We start from the raw sequence: 22,886 nt of genomic DNA on the forward strand, positions 1-22,886 counted from the left end.
TCTCTGTCTTGCATTTGTTGGAGTCATCTGATGGCAAATCTTTGTGGCATAGTAAAAGAAGGAGGGCATAAGGAGACCCTCCCCAACTATTTCTACGAATGTGGCAATAAAATGGAACAAAAAATTCCCTAGAACTAGATTGGCAACATGGAAGAGGCACCTCAAAAGGTCATGAAAGGCCACTTCTTCCTTTAGCTTCAATGTCTTTAGACGACATTTACTTCTTAAAATTAGCCAAACACATGCCTCTGTTGCTTTTGTGTCCCTTGTGCAAATGAGTTGATGAGAACAAAAAGAAGCTGTTTTGGGACCATGTTGACACATGCCCCTCTGGAGAAGACTCATGTGTTGGTTAGTGGGTCATGCAATTGAGGTGAATTTAGCATGCCAGTTGCATTATTTGTTGATAGAGGCAACCTCGATGAAGTTAATTGGAAACTTATTGCCTTCTTGATTGCTCTAGCTTTGTAGCTCATTCAAAATGGAAGAAATGGCTGTGTTTTTGGAAGAGGTCCCAACAAACCTCTTGATGAATGTATCAGTTTGCTAGATGTTGAATTTAGGTCTATTCTCAAGCCCTTAAGAGCTACTGATTGGATCTTTGAGCGTTTTTACAAAAAGCTGAGTGTATTGGCTCGATGCCACACTCCATGGATGGTGTTGTAAATATTTCTTAATTTTTGACTAATTTAAAACTCTTGCATGATTGAAAAAGAAAAAGGGATCTGAAGTTGGTAGAGATGAAATTGAAGGTGAGAGTGACAATCAAGTGGGACCGAATGTCAAAATCTGAACGATGATGACAAAGGGCTAGGGCTAAGAGGGAGATTTTTTGTACTTCCAACCTTGGAAACGACATATAATACTGCGGTTGGACCCTCCAAGGTGTAAGGTACAAAATTCGGTCTCACTAGTAAAACTTCTTATCGCCCACTCTTTTCATTCAAGCCGGCAGCGGACAAACGTCCTGTGAATTCACTCCTCATTTCATTGGATTGGCCGGGGCTAAGAGGCCTCCCCGCCCCCTTCCTTAATAACTCTCTGCTGCCCTGTCTAACCTTACCGTTCCAGGCGCATGTGGTGATGCCCTGCAACGTCTCGTATTTGTTTCTCACACCTGCATACGATTCTCTCTCCCTCCATAGCTCGCTCAACATTTGTTCCTGTTCTTGTAGCTTCCGTCAGAGCTATACAGTGTTAAGCTGGTAAGCCCGGTCTTTCCTCTTTTGTGCATTCTTCCCTATGCTGCTCTCTTAATGAAGAGTGCAATGCCCCGTCTTGCACCCTGTTTCCGTCGTTTTCGTGGATATCTCAAGTGAAATACCCTGTTCTGTCCCGTTTATGGATGATGCAATGCTCTGTTTCGTCCTGTAAATGTTGTCCCGTTTTTTAACACACAGGTTGCCATCTGATGATCATCCTCGACCAGATGGCCAACGGAACAAGTTCAGACTTGCCTCAAGAAGTGCTTGCTGTGCTTCCTTCTGATCCTTATGAGCAGCTTGATGTCGCACGGAAGATAACCGCCATGGCTATCTCTTCACGCTTGTCGAGGCTGGAGTCTGAATCAGGAAAACTGCGACAGCAATTGACTGAGAAGGAGCAGATTGTGTACAACTTGCAGGAACGCATCAGTGAGCTGGAACAAGCCCTTCAAGAAACCACTTCTCGTCTTTCCCAGGCACTTGATGAACAGGTGTGCAAATTTGGCTTTTAGATTTCTGGGAGATCATTAGAGTATTTAGGTACTTCTGTGTCGCTTTTTAAATGTCAGTGTACTCAGTCCACTCTTCATATTGTGCATTGTAGAATTGGTGATAGCATTTTGTTGAAAGGGCTTCTTTCCTTGTTTCCATGGAGTGATTGTTTGAAGACCTTTATCATTGCTACAACTATTGGGTGATATAATGCATGTTCCAACAGACCCAAATGTTGAGGTTCTGATTTGCTGCAGCTGTTTGTAAGTTTGATTTTGGATGATGCTCTCAGCCATTAGAGGATTCTGAAGACGTTTACAGTTGCTGCAGCTAATGGACGATGCATTGCATGTCCAAGTGAACCAAAGTGCCAGGATGAATAACGTCATCATCAAACTCCTTGAGTACCGTTTGACATGAACATCATCCAGGAAATTTTGCTGTTTGGTACTGGCCATCAGTAGGGTTTTCTAAAGGGGTCATCTTGTCTGTATACTGGGATGGTATGGGTTGGTGGTATGGGACACCAGCTCTTGATATCTTCTTTAGGTCTTATGTAATGTGGAAGTGGGAACACAAGGGAATGAAGTTAGAAAAAAGAGAACAAAACTTGAATACAAACTAGAAGTTACATGATTGATGTGATGAGTTGAGGCCCTTGCACGAGGGTCAGATAAGAAGGACAATGAGGGTGCTGGATGGAGTAGTAGAAGATAGAGGAATTGGAAGAGGATTGATTGAGAACGATAGTAGAAGGATGAACACACGAATAAAAATGTAGACAGGATGACCAATAAACAAGAGACAAAGCTGATCGAGTGGTTGCAGTAAATGCTGAGAGGTGCCACATGGTAGCAATGATGGGAGAATCACAACTAGTGTGGCCTGAATGGCATGTGTGAGCATTGATCATACTGGTCAAACAGATCATAACAATCAGGATGCCAAAAAGAAAGGAGTGCTTCTGTTTAGTGCCAGATAGCAGCAAGAAATAACAAGCTAGACATGCAAGGAATAAAGGTCTTGATGGATATGATGGCTGCTAGAGCTCCAAATGTCCTATTCTAATCATATTGAGGCTCACAACTAGAAGATGGACATGTAGAGATGACACAGTTGCTTACACTTTGGAGGACAATACTAATGCCACTTAGTCTGGGTGGGGGATTGTGCAATTGGGTTGAGAGGAGATCTGTATCCTTAGGCAATTTGATGCTCCTAAATTTTAGGGACCCTCCACTAAAATTTAGGAATCTCCCAGTATGGATGCTATGTAAGAGCTCTTTTCAAGTGACAATGATTGCCACTTTATCAAGTATTTTGCACACATGGCTTCTCCCCCCTCCATGACCTCACAAAGAAAAATCATCTTTGATGGATGCATCAAGAAAACTTTGTCTCATTTCTAGACTTGATTTTGTCAATCTAGACTTTGGTTTAACCATTTTGGTTGAAGCATATGCTTGTGATAAGATGTATGATATTTATGAAAAAGGAACTTTTCTATGATTCACGTTTTGAAGATATTGAATGATCACCTTTGAGGCAATATTTTCTTGTCAAAATCAATCATCAAAGCTTGAAGCGTCGGAAGACTCAAAAGCATGTGTAGAAGAAATATTTAAGATGGAAAAAATTATTATTAATATTTTATGTTTAAAATTTGTTATATTGGAAAGCATAATGTGGTTGCAAGTGCTCTTTCTAGAGTATTGTAAGCATCGTAGTGGCACATTATGAAGATTTTCAAGACATGAGTGATGCTTATGACAAGAATACTGCCTTTGTGATTTTTTGGAGAAATTTACAAGAAAGAGTTTTTCATTCAAGCTATCCAACAAATATGGTTAGCTTCTAATCGCCTTTGGGTGATTTTCTTAACCAAACAATGCTTAAAGAAAGTTATGAATATATGCGTAACTCAAAGGGAGGGCAGACACTTAAAGTACAAGTGAGTGATTCTTTGGACTATTCAAAGTAATTGTCAAATCAAATGAAGTTTCTTACGGCTTGAGCTTCGTACTCATTTGCATCATGTCTTTCATTTAAGCTCACTTGAGCCATACATGGGACCAAAACAAAAAGTATCCATTACTCTAAGATTCACTAGCTATTGGTGAAATAAAAAAGCTATTTGAATCTTAATAGGGTTTGGACTATTCAAAGTAATTGTCAAATTAAATGAAGTTTCTCACGGCTTGAGCTTCCTACTCATTTGTATCATGCCTTTCATTTAAGCTCGCTTGAGCCATACATGGAACCAAAACTAAATGTATCCATTACTCTAAGCTTCACCAACTATTGGTAAAATAAAAGAGCTATTTGAATCTTAATAGGGTTTATTTTACAAATGGGTGAAAAATTCTTGCTAAAATTTATAAATCTATTCATAACTTGTCTAGGGTAGATGAAAATTTCACGAAGGAGTACCTCAACATTCTTTGACCATGCAAGAAGATTTTGAATTGAGAATAACTTAATAAAAGCCGAAGAGGGGCTGTTGTTAGCTGGTCTATGTTAGTTATTTCAGTTTGTCATCTCTTGGTTGTGAGCTTTGTTAGAGTCTGATGGAGACATAGAAACTTTGGTAGTTTAGGTGCATTTTCTTTATTTGTTGGCTTCGTGTGTGCATTCCTAGGTCAATTTCTGCTCTTCACAATTTGCCTATACCTGTCGGACATTGTCATTGTCATTTGGGATTTTTTCAAGGTCACCTTTATTTTTTATGGCATTTTTCTTTAGTGACCAGCATTAAATGTTGGTTGGCCAGCTTTTTTGTCACCTACTGATGTTGGTTGGGCATTTATGGTTGTTTACAGCTAGCCTCCCCCACTTGGCAGACACACACTCTCTTTAGTCTTTAGTCTTCCCTTTGCAGGTGCACACTTCGACACTCTACTGTTCGTGCTTGGTATTGCCATCGCCATTAGCTTGATCTGGTGCCCTCATTGGCCATCTGCTTATTACCGCAAGATCAATTTCTTGTTTTTTGGTTGGAGCAAGGTCTAGAGCACGGATGTTCTCAATGAGACGATCCATTGCTTTATATACCTTACCAATATATGGCACATTGCTATTCACTTTCCGGATTTGGTGGTGTCTTGTCACAACCTTTGATACCATGGCTTGGAACATTAAGGAGATGCGCCATCACTTGATTAGCACCTCCACCTTGTTTGATGCCACAAAAGCGACACTCAAAATGCCTTGCTCCATCCGCCTTGCTATTGTATGATCCCACCACTCTAACTTGCTGCAACCAATCGTTGGCTTTGGTCATCTCTCTCTCTTGGGGTTTCATTAAGTTGGGCTTCCATGGTTTGAGGCCTCATTATGAGGTAAGGGGAGAAAGTGTGAGAGAGAGAGAGAGAGAGAGAGAGAGAGAGAGAGAGAGAGAGAGAGAGAGAGAGGTGTGCTTGAGGCTTCAACTTGATATACAAGATGTTAGAGTGAGAAGTGTGCTTGAGGCTTATGTTGGCTGCTGAATCGAAGTGGCTTGAAGTTGGAATTGAAAGGCTATTGGCTGACTAAGCGTGCTTGAGGCTTCAACTTGAAATGCAAGATGTGAGAGTGAGGTGTGCTTGAGGCTTAAGTTGGTTGTTGAATCCAAGTGGTGTGAAGTTGGAACTGAAAGGCTTGAGACTTGAGGTGAGTTGGATTGATGCTTCATGCACATATTTATAGGATTAGAATTTAGGATAAGATTCAAGGTAAAGGTGAAAAGCTTAAAAATGTGTGGGAGAGTGATCTTGAGCACTCAGTAATCTAATGTCATTTTATTATGTGAATAATGAGAGAATAATTGTTAATATGAGAGAGAGAGAGAGAGAGAGAGAGAGAGAGAGAGAGAGAGATTACGAAAAAGAGAGAGAGAGAGAGAGAGAGAGAGAGAGAGAGAGAGAGAGAGGAGCTATTATGATTTTAAATTTGCTTTTATGCATGGAACGAATTACATGATAGAAAGTAAGCCATGTATTGTAGAGAGAGAGAGAGATTTTTTGTTGCAGCATGTATGGTCACTGATAGGCATGTTTCAACGTATTGAAATGATTTTCTGCTCCAGCTGTGGGAGGTACCACTTTTGGAGAGAGAGAGAGAGAGAGAGAGAGAGAGAGAGAGAGAGAGAGAGAGATTTGATTTGAATCTCTACAACAGTCTGCTCATGGCTGAAATGAAATGGGGGAGAGAGTGTGGTTATTAGTGGTGGCAGTCCTGGCATCGTGGCAGACCGGTGACTAGTTTATGAATCTCTTAATAATCAGATCAACCTAGAATCTAGATTCGTCTCCATTGTTCTTTTAAAAGCCACGTTGTAATTTAAGTTTTAAAAGAGACGCTTGTTAATACATTTTTATTTGCTAACATTTTATGCTAATACATTTTGTGCTAATGTTTTATTTGTTAAGGTTTTATGGTAACGAAAACGTAAAACATTTAACATAAAACGTTTTAACTAGCACAAAACGAAATAGGCATGAAACAAGAAAAAGAAAAACGAGACACAAAACATTTTAACCAGTCGAAACGTTGTAAACGAGGCACAACTAAAAATGAAGCCATGTTCATAACAATTGAGACCAAGCGTTTCGGCACCTGATCGTCATGCCTTGAAACGATAGCCGAAATGTTTCGCAAGGGACTTGAAATGCCATGTGGCGCTTGACCGAAACGCATGAAACGTTTCGGTCCACACCATCTCTTGTTTCCACGGTCCAAACGTGTCTTGGAGCCGTTTTGGGACCTTTCACGTAACTATGGCTCCAACTCTATGAAGAACTCTTTGAAGATAGCATCTTGCTCTTTGTCTCTCTCTCTCTCTCTCTCTCTCTCTCTCTCTCTATTCACACTTTTAAGTGTGACCCTAGTTAACTTGAACTCATCTACATTCACCTGAAAATCGAAGTTGAGAGATATAAATAATAACATGACTTAAGAATTTACATTTGTGAACACAAGCTGACTGTGTTGGGTGATAGGCGGAAACTGATGGTGATCTAAATATCCAATTTGATTATACTAACAATTGCACCCTCACCCTTGCTATCCACTTGCTAGTGATTGCTCCACCTGTTGCCAACTAGCTGCCACCATCCAGACGACTGCGTTTTCATATCTCGTAGTGAAACTAGCCTTCCTTCTCAGATATAGTGGTAAATAACCTGATTTAACACTAATTACAGCAAGCATAAAATTCACATAAACTGAAAATGCACACTTTACTACTTTAATCTCGGACATTGGACACCTTGTTGGCCCCAAAATTGGTGCCCCTTGTGGTATTTCTTTATCTTATATTGCAAATGGAAGGACTACAACTGAGATCCTTTGATCTCCTCTGTTGATCCAAGTGCCTCTTGCTGTCAAAATTGACTAGCAAGCCTCTAAACCCATTTGCCCCTTGGCTTGCATGGGGATTGGCCTTCACCTTGCTCCTTGAAAGACAAATGCTTAGTCCACTAGAAAGACAGGGGCTTGAGTTTTTCTCCAAGTCTTTGGACATATATTGTTTTATTTATTTCATTGAGTTATTCCTTCATTCTATACTTTTGTGTTTGTGTTTTCTTGTGTTTCTATCTGAGTTAATTTTTTGTAGTTGAGTTCTTATATGTTTCGTGGTTTCTTTGCCTCACACCTATAACCAATCAGCTTAGAGGGAAAGGGAAAGACTTTAAATGGGGAACAAACTAAGAAGAAAGTTTTGAAAAACTTAAGGAAGCTCTACAATCCAAATGGCATCCCCCTGAAATCTCCCTTTAAATCCTAAAAACACAGCTTGTAGACTAGTCATTGATCTGGCCAAGAATTAATTGAGCAAGCTCACACAAATCATTTCACCTTTGTCCTTGTGCATCTGTCCTCTGTTTCTTCTGTAATAGTGTTATTTGTTGCAACACACTGTCCCAAAGGCACTCTCATATGTGCACACATGCCTCACATTGTTGTTTACATCCCAAGCAGTATGTTGATAAAACACTGCATGCATGCCCAAACACTCCTGTACAACAGTATGCAATGCCAAGTTTTGCATCAAACAGCCCTGATTTGCCCTATTAGCAGAAACCTTTTGTCAGCCTTGATTAGCAAAACCCCAATCAATATTGATCAGCAAGTTTCATCACCACAGAGAGAGAGAGAGAGAGAGTATATATTCCAGCCTTGGTCTTATCCAAGACAGCAAAACACATGCCATGACATTGCTCCAAACGCAGTTGTTACTTTAATTGACAATTACATTGTTGTTCCAACCTCTCCCATTACTAGAGAATGCTTTGTGTACTTGAGAATGGCAAAATCTGGCTTCTCTACATTAGCCATGGCATGGCTTCTTTGAACTTTGCATGTTGGAATGAGAGAGATGAAGATGAAAAATGCTTTTTGCCAAGCCATGCAAAATTTTTAGGCTAAATCTGGCTTCTCTACACTAGCCATGGCATGGCTTCTTTGAAATTTGCATGTTGGAACGAGAGAGACGAAGATGAAAAATGCTTTTTGCCAAGCCATGTAAAAATTTTAGGTTAAATCTAATGAATATTTAATTTTTAGTGTTTGCCCAAATTTAAATTTTTAAGTGACAGTGCCAAACTTTCACCCAAACTTATTGCCTAAACTTTGGTGCAAGACTTTCACGTCAAGTAAAACCACTTTTTTGAACCTTAATTCAAAGTTTTGCAATTTAACCTTTGGGGATTCACAATTTTTAAGGTTGTGCCTTTGCCTATTATTGCTAATGCAAATATCCACGATTCCATCATGTCCAAGTCTTAAGTTCACATGTTCTGACCATATCATTCATGGTTTGTGGTTGAGGTGTTGAAGATTGAGGTTGTAGAGTGAGGTGTGCGATCTCTCTCGTGGTTCTCGGTGTGCTTAGTTTCCTAGAGGTGTTAATGAAGGCTTTCACGTGTGGAAGGTTTTAGCAGAGAATCACTGGCTTTGCTTTTGGTCGGTTGTTAAGCCTTATATATATGTATGTGTATGTGTGCGTGTGTGTAGCTGCTATAGTTCCTGGGGTTTCGAGAACGAGAGGTGTCAAATGGGTTTCAGAGATTTTATAAGTTTTGTAAACCTTAAGAGATGGGTTTTAGTATTTACGTTCAATGTCATTCAAGTTCTTCACAATTGAACATTCAACAGACCAACAGTAACATGCACCATGTTTCACCATCCATGATTCAAGTCTCATCAGCATTTAGATCCTCATCCATGCCCATCTCCTCTAATGCAAAGCCAATGTCATCAGCTTCATCCTTGATGCTAGTGCCACTCCTAGAAGTCACTTGAAATTTATGGAACTTTTGGAATTCAAATGGTTTGTACCTTTTAAAAATGTGCAGACATTCTCACACTGTAGAAAATGCATTTCTTAGTCTCTACGTCAGAGGCAATGTCTTTTGGTTTCCTTTTTCTCCTCACAACACTCATGGGCAAGTGCTTTGTAGAATAAAAATGTAAGAGAGTAAGGTATACTTGTTAGTACAAAGGTGGCATGACCTGGGGGCACTATGAGGTGGAAAGCACTTTGTATAGTGAAGGTCTTTGGTGGCCTATTTTTATGGTTTGTGTGTGCATGTCTTGAGATCTAATATGTGAGTATGGAAGATCGATTTCACTAGAAGAATGGAATCACAATGGGCTTTATCCCCATGAAACATGTTAGCAGGTTTTACTGGAAGTTTTTCCTGTACCTTAGGGTAGATTCTCTTTTTCTATAGTTGTAAGTGTTCAGACATGCTAGCATCAGGCTTCAAAGAATTTATGAAGTGTCTGATGCAATTGAGCAATATAAAGGAATTTTAGCAAATAATACAGGGCATTCATATATATTCATATGCATGGATAACATGCTACTTCATTTTGCCCATCCCGATGCACGAAAGGTTCTAGAACAAGCATAGTGCTTTCTGCCTCCATTTAGATTCTGTGCCCAGTGAATTGGCCTGTCACTAATCGGAGGCTTGGGTTTGGGAATTCTGTATGCAAGTTATAAGCTAATGTTTGATCTTGGATTGCTTCTTTCAAACAGAAGAAACTTTCTCACCAGGAAGTGCATTAGCAGGTCATACTGCAAGTCTTTTTTGTCTAGGATCTTTGATAAACTTTCTCCCACTGTAGTTATTAGGTTTCAACTACAGTTGTGTCAGGATTCAAAAAAATTGGCAAGATCCATACTGCCTCCATGTTGTACTAATGATATTTTCTTTTAGTTTTACAGGTAAAATTAACATCTGAGAAAAATAATCTTGCTGCTACAGTGAAAAAACTTACTCGAGACGTGGCCAAGGTACACCTGTTTCTCCATGATTCATATTGCAGGTGGTTTATGAATTTAATGTGTGATTACTTTCAAGGGTGCGTTTTAGGATGCACTTATAAGCCAGGTAAACAATTTAGTTTCATGCTTGGTTGGACGTCAGTAGCATGATTTTGGAGCATAACTTACTTCAGAATTAGGCCTTGTTGATTACATCACTTTTAATGAGTGTACCATGGTCAAAAGGCTGCTTGCTGTGTAGTGGGGTCTGAGTTTAAAATGTTGCCCTGTCAGACTGCGAAAATTTTTCCATCACATACCTGAATGGAGTAATAGAATTGATGACTTGTACCAAATATCGAGCCAGATGTTTGCTGGAGTATTGTAGGGGGTCATGGATTGTGACATGAAGTTGTGACAAAAACATGTTTCATGGATGATACTCTGCTGTATATTAACTGAATAAGTGAAATCAGTTGTCGATGCAGTGGTAATGTAGGTATCAAAACTGGGTATGTTAATGGGTGTGTTTATTAAAGGCATACAGAATGAAGTAGAAGGTAGGCAGCCATGTTTTACATCACAACTTTTGGTGATTATCCATTATAAACCAAATCATCTCAAAGTGAAGGTGCAAGAGAGACAAATAATGAAACCTTGCCTTAGTAGTGTAAAGAATTAATTTGGCCTTTGGTATCTTCTCCAAAGTTTGTCTTTCTCGATAAGCTTACCCCTCTGTTTCTTATCATTTGCAGTTTCTCAACCTTTTAATACGGAGTTTTGTGTGTAAAACAAACTATTTTAATGTGCACAACTCTAAACATGCACACCTCTGATGAATCAGGAGTTAGGACTGCCTTCTTATGAGTTGAGTGCTTATCTCACCTTTTTTACCAACTTCTCTGAACTAGAGCTGAGAAGGCTGAATTGTGACTTCCTAGTAGGTTGCAACATGCATCCTCTATATGTATAATTCAAATATCTATGCATACTTAACTGAGGGGCCAATAGCACTTGGGATATAGCATTCATTTCCCACTTCCCATTGGTGAAACTACCAATAAGGAAATTGCTATACAATTGATCCTATTTAAAGAAGAATGTACGTGGAATTTTAATCTTTAAAAAAATCATACGTTGAGTTAGATGGAAGTAGTTTCATAACTCCAGCACTAATCTGACTGATTGCACTACTAGTATTTCAGGGTCAGTCTGTCGCCCTGAGCCAATTACTTGTGGATGCATGTCTGATAATATCTTTGATGCTAAGTGTGCCATCAGTGCCGTTTGCCTGTGCTAGTGTCCTTGGACTCCCTCAATGATAGTCCAATTGGCATCCTTGGACTCCCTCAATGGTAGTCCAATTGTGGTTCTGGTAATGCCTGTAATTATTGTCTCTGACTAAAACAGAAATTATCCTGCAACCTGTCATCTATTAGCAGTGATGGACTACATCCCCATTGACATTGACACTGTTATGGATTGTGTCATACTCAAGTTGAAGCTGATAGGTGAGTGACTAAATCTTGATCAAGAGCCTGCATCTGTTGGACGCCTTCCACCACCCTGTTCTTCAATTTTATCAGTGGTATGGATGCAGTGGATTGAAATAAAGCTGATCATGTGGCAGAGCAAGTTCTCGTGAAATATTTGCATCCAATTTGGTTTTGTACAACATCAGGGATTTGTTTTGTGTTTACTGCTTTCCTTTTAATTGAGTCCAGATTTTGCTCTGCATGCTGTAACACATGATGTTTTCTCGTTTGACTCAGAAGTGGATAGCATGTTTCTTTATGCTGCGGGTTGTCGGTTTCTTGGTATGTAAAGTTTCAGCAAATAGTTGGTTTAACTTGTTGCTTCTTTCAGCTTGAGACGTTTAAGAGAGCCTTAATGCAGTCGTTGCAGGAGGATGATGAGACTACTACAGTAAGGATCTATATACCCCCATAGACCTTGTTATGTTCTGAAGTTTTTCTACTTGATTTATCAGAATTATATAAAGTAAAATACAACTTCATGAGATATTCTAATGTTGGAAGGCACTTTATTTGCTTTTATTGAGGTGTTGGTATGAGGTATAGTATATACTAGACAATCCTTCATAAGATTTATGAGGTCCTTTGACTTTTTGTGCTGTTTTTTTTTTTGTTGGGTTTTGGGTTCTCGTTATTATGTTATGTTTTTTTTTTGGTTGGGTTTTGGGTGTTTTTTTTTGTGGGGGGGGGGGGGGGGGCGGGGCGCGGTTGATTTGGTTAGCATTCTGGAATGGCAGACAAAATAGCTGCCAGTCAAGCTGCTTCATTGGGTAGCTCATTGTCGTCAAGCAATTCACTGAGCAGTAAGTACTCAACCATATCTGAGCTCCCCACAAAGATGTACCTGCTCAGTGGGGTGGTTTCTTTTTTCTAATCTAATCTTTTGGAGCTTGATCCATGCTTGAGTTCTAACATGGTCTGTTTTGTCAAAAAAGCGGATGTATCACTGCCCAGGGCACAACTAGATGAGGATGATGGATCAGCCAGAGCAACTCCTTCGAAGTATTTTTCCATGCAAACTGATGACGACCGTTCCGAGGCAGATGGTATGCTTTATGCCAAGCAATAGAAACTAGTTGGGTTTGGAAGAAATATGGATTTCGTTCGTTAACAAGTGTTGATTCTTTGTGTGGATTCAACAGTTTCCAAGCCTGTATTCTCTCAATCATTCTCATTGACTCCGACCCGTTTGACACCACAACTTACTCCCACGGGATCACCCAAAAGACAATCCACGGCCAGTTCACCCAGGCAACAGTCAGCAGCAGGTTCGCCAAGGGGACGCTCAGCATCGGGGTCACCTAAACAACATTCAATTGGTGAGGTCAGAACATCGTTCTATTCATCTCAGCCAACGAGCAAGCGGACAACAGCACCTAACTCTCCACCTCGAGGCTCTCTTCCAGGTCCTAATTTGTCCCCATATCTTAGAAGTACAGGTTCTTGAAGTGCACAGACAGTCTACGGGTTCTGTTCATCCATTCATGTTCCTGAATAGTCTTCAAATATTTCAGTTTCTTTCTAGCAACACTAGCTCTTCTCATGCACCTTTTATCATGAGTAATAGCAGCACACTGAACTCCTGATTCTGTCAATGCTTTCATCAAAAGAGCGCTTTTCAATTTGTTTGTTTGTTTCTTTCATTTTTGCGGTGGATTGATCCATGTGCTAGATATAGGATCCTTTGTCCTGATCTCACAAGCGACATTTGTATCTCATTTAATAGTGTTTTTACTTGTTGCAGCTCGAACTCCTCGAGTTGATGGGAAAGAATTTTTCCGTCAGGCCAGGTAAACAAATTGCATATGCTAAATTTTTATTTAAACAGCTCCCACATACAAGTTTTATTAAATCAGTTGGTTTCTTGCAGGAATCGGCTTTCATATGAACAATTTAGTGCATTCTTGGCAAACATCAAGGAGCTTAATGCCCATCGGCAGAGTAGAGAAGTATGATTTGTATATTTGCTCATCTCTGTCCATGCTTTCCTGTCTGTGCAGTTAACTATCGCCATTACAGAAGCTAACTGGCATCCTTGTTATAGGAGACCCTTCAAAAGGCAAATGAAATTTTTGGAGCTGAGAACAAAGATTTGTACCAGTCCTTCAACAGTCTGTTAAGTCGTCACCTTCCAGCTCAATCATAGTGGTTTCTGCCTTGGAGGTTTGACTGCATCTCATTTTACTGTCTTTAACTTCGAGCTAGAAGTCTCTGCCAGTTCACAGCTTGCAGCTTGGAAGCAACGCCACCTTGACACCATATTGACATTCAAATTTTGGTAGATAAGATATGCTTGGATTGAGCTTGGTTGGTGTACTTACCATGTTGTTTAAAAACTTGCAAGATCAAAAGGTAGGTTCTGTCTCTTCCAGTAATCTGAGATTCTTTGTGATAAGCTACGACCTTTCTGAATGTCGAAGCTTAATAGTTGCAATTCGGTTGTAGCCCTTGTACATGTGTTACCTGATTCAAACTCTAATTATTGCTCACATAAGAAAGTCCATTTCTTAATGGTTCAGAAAGTCCAGCAATCTGCACAAGAGTTGGTACAGAAAACAGCCTTCATTATGACAACTTAATGTGCAGTAAATCAGAAACTCTGATTTTACTTAACACAATAGCTGGCAGTAGATCCTAAATCTTGATTTTTTAATAAGAGAAATAATGGGGGTGCAAATTCTTGTCAAATGATCAGGACGGAGGAACTGAAGCCCCAAAGTGTGCTGGCCAGTAAAACATGCCATCAGAATGGTGATTAGTTGGCTTGAACATGATTTTAGTTCGGTGTTTTGGGAGGAGGTGCTCCTGTTATATGTAGTTTTGAAACACTCTCTCCAAATGTTCATTCTAAAAACATCCAATGAAGCTGACAACTCAAAGTGATTTTTGTGAATTTCTTGTGCTGCATAAGCTCAATGGATCACAGCTCCAATTGAAACAATGTGATTATTTCGATTAAATGAAGCTTTTTATTTGAATCATTATTGAAACGCTTGATACTTCTCAGCAGCAAAAAGCTAGAGGTAATACATGATTCAATTTGTAGTAAAGCCTTCTGAAGTGATAAGTCAAAATAGCAAATAATGTAATTCTAATAACAACCAATCACCAAAATGAATGCGCTCGATTCAGAATAGGAAGATAGTGTGTAACATTGAGTTTTAGTGTGCTTATATTTCTCCTTGTGTATAAGTTCTTTGCTTAAGGGAAGAAAGGTTTGCTTTCCTGAAGGACAAGCCTCATATGATGTATGTAGTGTAAATATTGTTTACATATGTGTGCTTAAATAGGCCAAATGATGTTCCATATGCATGGTTGCACCCTCGAAACATTTAGCTTTCTTAGATTTGAAGTGAGTGGCATTGTCAAACACTTGAAATACTTATCTTGCCTCAACTACGCAGGATACATTTTTAAGTCGGATAAATTTGGGTTGTGAACATGACCAGCCAAACAGTGAGGAGATTGTGCTTCACCAAAGATAGAGTCATTTGTTTTGTGACCTTTACGTTTGTTGTCATAGTTCTTGTCCGAATGTTTGGCGTTATTTCTAGCATGCATTTTTTGATGTGGTTCTTCAATTGGGTTGATGGAATGAAAATGAAATGCACTCTCCAAGGGAAAAGCCCTTTTAGGGGTATGCTTCTTGTTGTGATAGTTGTGGACCACTAAGGCCCACTTGAAGTTGTCTTAAATAATGATGGAATTTAGGTACATTATTGAGGAAAAAAGGGATGCATAAGATGGTTCTTTGTGGATGGTAGTTTTGAAGAAAAGCACATAGCCTTGCTTGAGACTTATAGTTGCTATGTTGCAAAACACATCTCAAGTATGGGTCCAACTCTTGACTACCTTGCTTGCTCGTTTAGCTTGAAACATATGTAGGGAGTGTTTTAGGAACCACGTGGCCTCACTTTTGTATGTGAGACCACTATATTGAGTTTGCTAGCTCCTTTAGCTTGAAACATATACTAGGATTGTTCTAAGAACCACTTGTGGCCTCGCTTTTTTGTGTGAGGCCACCATACTAAAGTATGCTTAGGTTATCTTGGTCCAAAATTGATATATTCAAAACATCCAAAATTTTAAATTCAATCTCCCTAGAAGTATATGTATGTGTTAACTTGGGAAAAGTTGGCTAGACCACCATACCATAAATGCATGTGTTAACTTGGTCAAAGATGATAAATGCACCTTCTTAGTATGTCATAATAATGTAGTTGCCTCTTTCTTATGCTTCCATGGATCATGTGCATAACTTTCAAGATATATTAATAGACTTCCAAACCTTAGCTTTAGCTCTTGTGGGAAAAATTGATGTTGCACTAATTCGAAAATTCACTCAAATTCAATAAGGTAATTTTTCCTTATTAAAACCTTATCATTATTCTCTTGTAGGAAAAGCTCAATCTAGCAATTTTTGTGGCTATTTAGACCCCCCTTTCAAAGTAATGTGCTCTTCACAAATAGGGCAAAATTAGTCCTTTTATGGAAATCATTAATACATTGTCCATCCAATTCGTGATCCATGATAATGTTTTTCAATTACATTATATGCTCTCAAAGCATCTTAGATGAGGAGTTTTGGGGTGTGTAATAGGTGTGCTTGTTGAAGTGATCTAAGAAAGGATGATAGTCCAATTGTTTGGTTCAATATATGTTGATAGGGACCTTGGAGTTTGAGAAAGCAATTTCAGTTTAGATATTGCAACACATCTCAAAGAGAGTCTACTATGTACTTACCAATCTTAAGCAGATCAAGGAAGTTAAATTTGGGGCATTGTTTGATTGTTTTAGCCAAGAAGATCCAAAGTAAAATCATGCAAACAATGCAATAAAACATATTCATTGAGCCTTTTTTGCCCCCATAATGTCTACCGTAGATGGTGCATGAGTAATTTTGGGACATTGTCATGCAATCATCACATCATGAAATATGGTCTCCAATTGCAAATGCTAGCATGCTAGTCATTAAAGTGTTCAATGTTAATATCTATTGTAATGAGATTAGTTTGTAAACTAAACTTACTAGGTGATAAACTCAATTGAATTGTTTTAAGTAATTTATTGTTGTACCCATAAAATACCAAAGGTTTGAGACATGATCTCTCTTGAAGTCCATGCATTTGTAAAGAAGATCAAGATACACTTGATAACTACTATATTAGAAAATATAAACTTTTAACACATTGCTCTTATGGATGTGTTTAGAATGTGTGCATACATTATTGTGTATCTATTGAAAACATTTCAATATATATTCCTTTGAATATTTCATGATGTGGAATGATCCCTCATTGAGTTATACCAATGGTTTGAAGCTTTTGATGATTGGATCTACATTAAGGTTGTGAAATTGAGCTTGAACTATTGAAAGTGCATATAAAAAGCATATTGATGAAGTTCTCATTGAGCCAGTTGAGTTATTATACCACTTTTGAAACCTTATAAGTCAACACTCTTTTAACTTGCATGGTGAAAAGCTCCCCTCCCTCCCATGTGTGCGTGTGTGTAGCATTGGAGATTGCCCACCAACATATTCATCTATTTGTTTTTTTTTCTTGCCGTTGCTCTCCATGCTCTAAGAGTTAATCGTCCCTCTCTCTTGGTTGTGCAATGAATGGCACCAATTTGCCATCCATGCTAGTAATGTAAAACCTTGAAAGTCATGGAGAAATATGCTTTTGCAATTTAGTTTGGTCTTATATATGATTGGATTTCTTCTCAATTAATAGATTGAATTGCCTCTTGAATATGATTGAATTGATTCTTAAATAATAGAAGTAGTGGTGGTTGAGGAAGGACATTCATGAGAGACACATTAGTGTCTAACATGTTAGAAGTATGGATACAATCGTAGTTGCCTTGTCTAGTCCTTTTTCTCAATATTTTTTTGGGTTATTGAGAAGGGGATCTTATAATAAGGGTGTTAATTTGATTGGTGACTTGAATTGGCACTCAAGCACATGCACATGTGGCAAATTTGAAACAAGAAGATCATTTAAATGCGAAGAATGTAGCAAAAAAGACAAACACAAGCCCAACTAAGCAACATACGAATGGGTTGTAGCCCAAGTGGTTTGAGCGCATGTGTGTACATAAGTGTGTGAGTTCAAATGTTGGGGCTTCCCTTGAGGCACCTTTATAATTCACTTCTTATTTAAAAAAAAAAAGGCATGCCTATCAAGCAAGAGCCTATGAATTTGAAGCTTTGGAATCAAACACAAACATTTCTAAGAACACAAAAGGCACAATTGCCATATTAGGTGTCAAGATTGTGGGAGAGAAGGAAGGAGTCTCGCTTGAAGCTTTCTTGCTTGCACAATAGGGGAAGACACACAAGGGTGGAGGCTGAAAACAGTTTTCCTCTTCTTAGTTGTGTAAGCCAAAAGAACTCTAGTACAAAGAAATAGAAGAACCCTATATATGGGTCTCAAACCAAACTCAACTAACTAAGGTGGCATACTAACTGAGCCACGAACTAGAGTAGATAAGGATAGCTATCATGTAGCTATTATTCATGGGCGGTGTACCAACCGCGTCTGCAACTGACAAGTCGGTGACATAAATATACAACGGTCACCCTGGCGTATCACGAGTGGAGCTCGATATGTCAACACTCCCCCTCGAGCTCAATCCCAATTCCTGCACACCAAGCAGGTCTCTGAACTTGCGCAGCTTCTCTGCGCCCAATGCCTTCGTGAATATGTCAGCTACCTGATCCTCTGTGCTGACATAAACTAGATCAATAAGACCTAGTAAAACCCTCTCTCGCACATAGTGATAATGCACCTCAATGTGCTTTGTTCTAGCATGATAGACTGGGTTATTTGCCAAGTGTATACTACTCATGTTGTTACAATAAATGACAACTGGCCCATCTGTAGACTGATGCATATCATAAAGTAGCTTATGCAACCAAGCTACCTCACATGCAGCCATTGCTGCACCCCTGTACTCAGCCTCTGTGCTCGACAAGGCAACTGTAGGCTGTTTCTTGCTGCTCCAAGTGACTGCAGCACTCCCAAAAGAGAATACATATCCACTGGTAGATCGTCTATCAGAAATACTACCAGCCCAATCAGCATCAGTGTATCTATGCAACTGTATCTGAACCCCAGTCTCATAAAATAGTCCATACTGCAATGTGGACTTCACATACCTGAGTATGCGTCTAGCCGCATCCAAATGCGATTTCCTTGGAGCCTGCATAAACTGACTTACCAATCCAACAGCATAACTCAAATCTGGCCTGGTAATAGTCATATAAATCAAGCTTCCTACTATGCGTCTGTACATAGTAGGGTCTTCCAGAAGCTCACCTGCATCTGCGCTCAGCTTCACATTCTGCTCCAAAGGAACTGAAATAGGCTTACAGCCTGTCATCCCATATTTGGACAGCATGTCCAATCCATACTGCCTCTGCAAGAGCTGTATCCCACTTGGTGATCTAATCACCTCAATGCCCAAGAAATAACGCAGCTCTCCCAAATCCTTCATCTCAAACTTCTGCTTCAATAGCATTTTCACATGAAGGATATCTTCATCACTGTCACCTGTCATAATCAAATCATCAACATAAATGACAAGCAGCATAATACCTTTCTCTGTTTTTCTCACATAAAGTGAGAAATCTGCCTTGGAAATCTGAAAGCCAATAGTGACAAGATACTGTCCTATCTTGTCAGACCATGCTCTAGGTGCTTGCTTCAAGCCATACAAGGCTTTCTTCAACCTGCAAACAAACTCAGGATGAACAGCATACACATAACCTGGTGGCTGCTCCATATAGACCTCTTCTTGCAAATCACCATGCAAGAAGGCATTCTTTACATCCATCTGATGTAAAGACCATCCCTTTGATGCAGCCATAGCAATGACTGCTCTTACGGTTGCCATCCTTGCAACCGGACTAAATGTTTCTTCATAGTCAATGCCATATGTTTGTGCATACCCCTTGACTACTAATCTTGCCTTGTATCTGTTCACAGAACCATCAGCATTGTGCTTCACCTTATAAACCCACTTACAGCCAATTGCATTCTTACCTTTAGGCAAAGGTACTAACTCCCATGTAGCATTTGCTTCCAAGGCATCCATTTCTTCATCCATGGCTTTCTCCCATTTTTCTTTTCCCATGGCTTGCTCAAAAGATGTGGGTTCTGGTTCCTGTATCACTTTGACCATATATGCATAGTGAATGGCTGTAAATCCATCATATTTCAGCCTATCCACAGGATACCTAGCTCTTGTAGACCTGCGCAAAGTAGGTTCACTCCCAGGTGCTCTCAAAACATCCCTGGTCTTCCTTACTCCAGGTGTAACAATAGAAGGAATACCCAACTCATCATCAATGCTCTGTTCTGAGCCACTGGATTCACCATCCACATAAGAGTGACCTGCATTCACATCAAACATGGGCTGATCAACCTTCTCTTTTCCTTTTCGTGATACCTGCATACCACTATCTGCATTGCTTTGAGAAGATTCTCCTGATCTCAATCTGCCTGTCCATGGCGAAGAATGTGAACCACTGCTAGAGGACGCTCCAGGTCCACTAATATTTTGTGACTGCTGCTGTGAATTCTGTGTAGCATTACCATTTTGTGCATCTTCATCATCAATCACATTTACTGGTTTATACCAGCTACTCATCTCATCAAAAACAACATCTCTGCTCACTGTAAACTTACGAGTAGAAGGGTTATAGCATCTATACCCTTTTTGCTGCAGAGAGTAACCAATAAAGATGCACTTCTCAGCTTTTGGATCCAACTTGGATCTCAGCTCATCTGGCACATGTACATAGGCAATGCAACCAAAAATTTTCAAATGAGAAATATCTGGTTTCCTACCAGTATACCTCTCCTCTGGAGTCATTCCATGTATTGCTGCAGTGGGAGTCCTGTTCATTATGTAGACTGCTGTAGCAACTGCTTCAGCCCAATAAAAATCTGGCAAGTCTTTTTCATTGAGCATGGCACGAGATACCTCTCCAATATGCCTGTTTTTCCTTTCTGCAATTCCATTTTGTTGTGGGGTATAACTGCATGAATATTGCTGCTTTATGCCATGCTCCTGCAAGAACTTTGCAAACTCATTTGAGAGGTACTCTCCCCCTCCATCTGACCTTAGGCATTTTATCTGCAAGCCTGTTTCTTTTTCAACCATAGCTTTAAGAGTTTTGAAATGCCCAAAAACTTCACTTTTCTTTTTCATAAAATACACCCAAACTTTTCTGCTATAGTCATCAATAAAACTGACAAAATAATGACAGCCTCCAAGAGATGCAGCTTTAGTTGTCCACACATCAGAGTGAATTAATTCCAATGGCTTCTCACTCTCTTGAACATGTCTAGGAAATGGTTTCTTTGCCTGTTTTCCAAACTGACAGGCTTCACATACCTTATGCATTTCTGCAACCTTGAATTTGGGCAATCCTTTAACAATATTTTGGGCCTGCATTGATTTAAGTCGCTGTACATTAACATGACCAATGCGTTTATGCCAGATATCAATATCTGCAACTACATCGGTCCCATGTGCAAACATTGCTGCACTCAATTCAGACATGTCTGCATCCAATGTAAACATTCTGCCCTTCTTCTTTCCTTTTGCTATCAAGCGACCTTTATTTTTCATATCCTCAACAAAGCATCCATGAGGATTAAATCTGACCTGCAAGCCCTGTTCAACCATTTGACCAACTGAAACCAGATTCTTGGTGATATTCGGGACATGAAATACATCGGACAGGTATTTCTTTTTCCCACCCTGCATAGACAAGGGAATTTTTCCAATCTGCACAATAGGATGTGCAGTATCATCACCAGTCTCCACAAATCCTGGTTTTTCCATTTTCCTTGCATCCTCCATCCATTCTGCATGACCTGTCATGTGGTTTGATGCACCTGAGTCAACATACCATACATCATTGCTTTCTTCTGCACTTGTCATAGAATTGTTCATGTGCTGCACCATGAACAAATGCTCATTTCTGTCATCACCCTGTCTACTAGAAGATGCATAATTCCCTTGTTGCAGTTTTCCATTCATGATGTCATTCTGCTTTTTATAGCAGTCTTTAGCCATATGACCCATTTTACCACAGTAGTAGCATTCAACATTACTGTTTGCATTTTGGCCTCTTTGCCATCCACCACGACCTCTTTGGCTCCCCCTGCCTCTAGAGTTACCACGTCCTCCTCCATAGGACTGGTTTTCTTGAGTTTGCTGCATATTCTGATTTCTGCCACGGCCTCCAAATCGGCCTCCTCTACCTCTGCCTCTACCTCTTCCAGCATTTGAGTAGAAGACAGCTTCTTTTGAAGTTCCTCCTGAAGAAGATGCACCACCATTTCTCTGTTCCTCAGAAATTAGAAGAGCAATCAACTCCTCAAAATCAGGAAATCTTTCACGAACTGAAATGGATGTCCGAAACTGTGCATAATCCTTTCCTAGACCATTCAAGGTCACGGAAACTAAATCATCATCTTCCACTGGCGACCCAATGGAAGCAAGTGCATCTGCAATCTTCTTCACCTTCATGTGGTAGTCGTTGATGCTCATACTTTCTCTTTGCACATTATGCAACTCTTGCTTGAGCTGCATTTTCCTGGCTTGCGTATTTGTGCTATACATTTTTGACAAAGTATCCCATGCCTCCTTTGGCGTACTTGCATCCTGAATATGCACAATCATAGAGTCTGAAATACTGATAGACAGCCAATACATAACTTTCCTGGCTCTCTCATGCCATGTTTTAAATGCCTGCATTTGTTGTTGATTGGGAACATCCGGAAGAACTGGTTCTTCTTCATTTCCTGCAACAAATTCCCAATATCCTTTTCCCATAAGGAAATTCGTCATTCTAAACTTCCATGCCTGGAAGTTGTTCTTGTCAAGCTTTTCAGTGACAATCTGTGAAAGAGAATCAGACGCCATTACAGAATACTGCAAGAAATTCTGTCACTGCAAAAAACACAGCTTCACCCTCACAAGGGCAAATCTGCAAAACTGGCAAAAGTGGTATTTGACCACACAGTCACTTCCTAGTGACGATTTTGCATAAACAGGAACCAAGGATGATTCTGAAACTCCCAATGTCTCTGCGCACAAGCATACGATGCAATTTCTACAGTAACTTTTCACCGACCTGTAGAACAGTGGTCGCACAGCATAAAACTGAGCCTTTTCTTGAGTGCGTGCAGAAAACTTCCGTCTGCAAAACAGGCCCCGAAATGGCCTCAAATAAAAAAAACAAGGTCGCCAAGGGCTAAAGCCCTTGCCCGCAGCATATACTGCCCTCTTGCTTCACCGCGAAGGGCGTCTCAACCTGAGACAATGCACTCCTGCAATTTCCGGCTGTGCTACCTGCAGAGATCTGCTCCCAAAACAGGAAAT

The 22,886-nt window shown here is 39.8% G+C and overlaps 1 protein-coding gene across 2 annotated transcripts; it reads left to right on the forward strand.

Moving 5' to 3' along the window:
* The first annotated feature begins 930 nt into the window (after positions 1 to 930).
* LOC148038964 (uncharacterized protein At4g15545-like) lies at positions 931 to 14,473 on the forward strand. 2 transcript variants are annotated; one of them, XM_087674832.1, is made up of 11 exons: positions 931 to 1,205; positions 1,401 to 1,696; positions 9,910 to 9,978; positions 11,815 to 11,874; positions 12,205 to 12,286; positions 12,419 to 12,529; positions 12,626 to 12,889; positions 13,228 to 13,273; positions 13,354 to 13,432; positions 13,528 to 13,646; positions 14,179 to 14,473. In XM_087674832.1, the coding sequence occupies exons 2-10, from the start codon at positions 1,412 to 1,414 to the stop codon at positions 13,627 to 13,629; spliced, it is 1,098 nt and encodes a 365-aa protein (XP_087530958.1). In that variant the 5' UTR covers positions 931 to 1,205; positions 1,401 to 1,411; the 3' UTR covers positions 13,630 to 13,646; positions 14,179 to 14,473. The 2 variants fall into 2 exon arrangements, with proteins under 2 accessions (XP_087530958.1, XP_087530957.1); XM_087674831.1 differs by having other exon boundaries at positions 13,528 to 14,473.
* Positions 14,474 to 22,886: the final 8,413 nt, after the last annotated feature.

The sequence above is a fragment of the Lygodium microphyllum genome, chromosome 3, assembly GCF_053477565.2.
Source record: "Lygodium microphyllum isolate KBCC chromosome 3, Lygodium_microphyllum_v1.1.10, whole genome shotgun sequence".
Taxonomy (NCBI): Eukaryota; Viridiplantae; Streptophyta; class Polypodiopsida; order Schizaeales; family Lygodiaceae; genus Lygodium; species Lygodium microphyllum.

Bases quoted from the DNA above. Each gene is read 5' to 3' on its own strand.
- LOC148038964 (XM_087674831.1), top strand. From the start codon at position 1,412: ATGATCATCCTCGACCAGATGGCCAACGGAACAAGTTCAGACTTGCCT. The intron at 11,875-12,204 runs GTAAGGATCTAT...TGATTTGGTTAG, and splicing joins AGGATGATGAGACTACTACA to CATTCTGGAATGGCAGACAA. The intron at 12,287-12,418 runs GTAAGTACTCAA...TTGTCAAAAAAG, and splicing joins GTCAAGCAATTCACTGAGCA to CGGATGTATCACTGCCCAGG.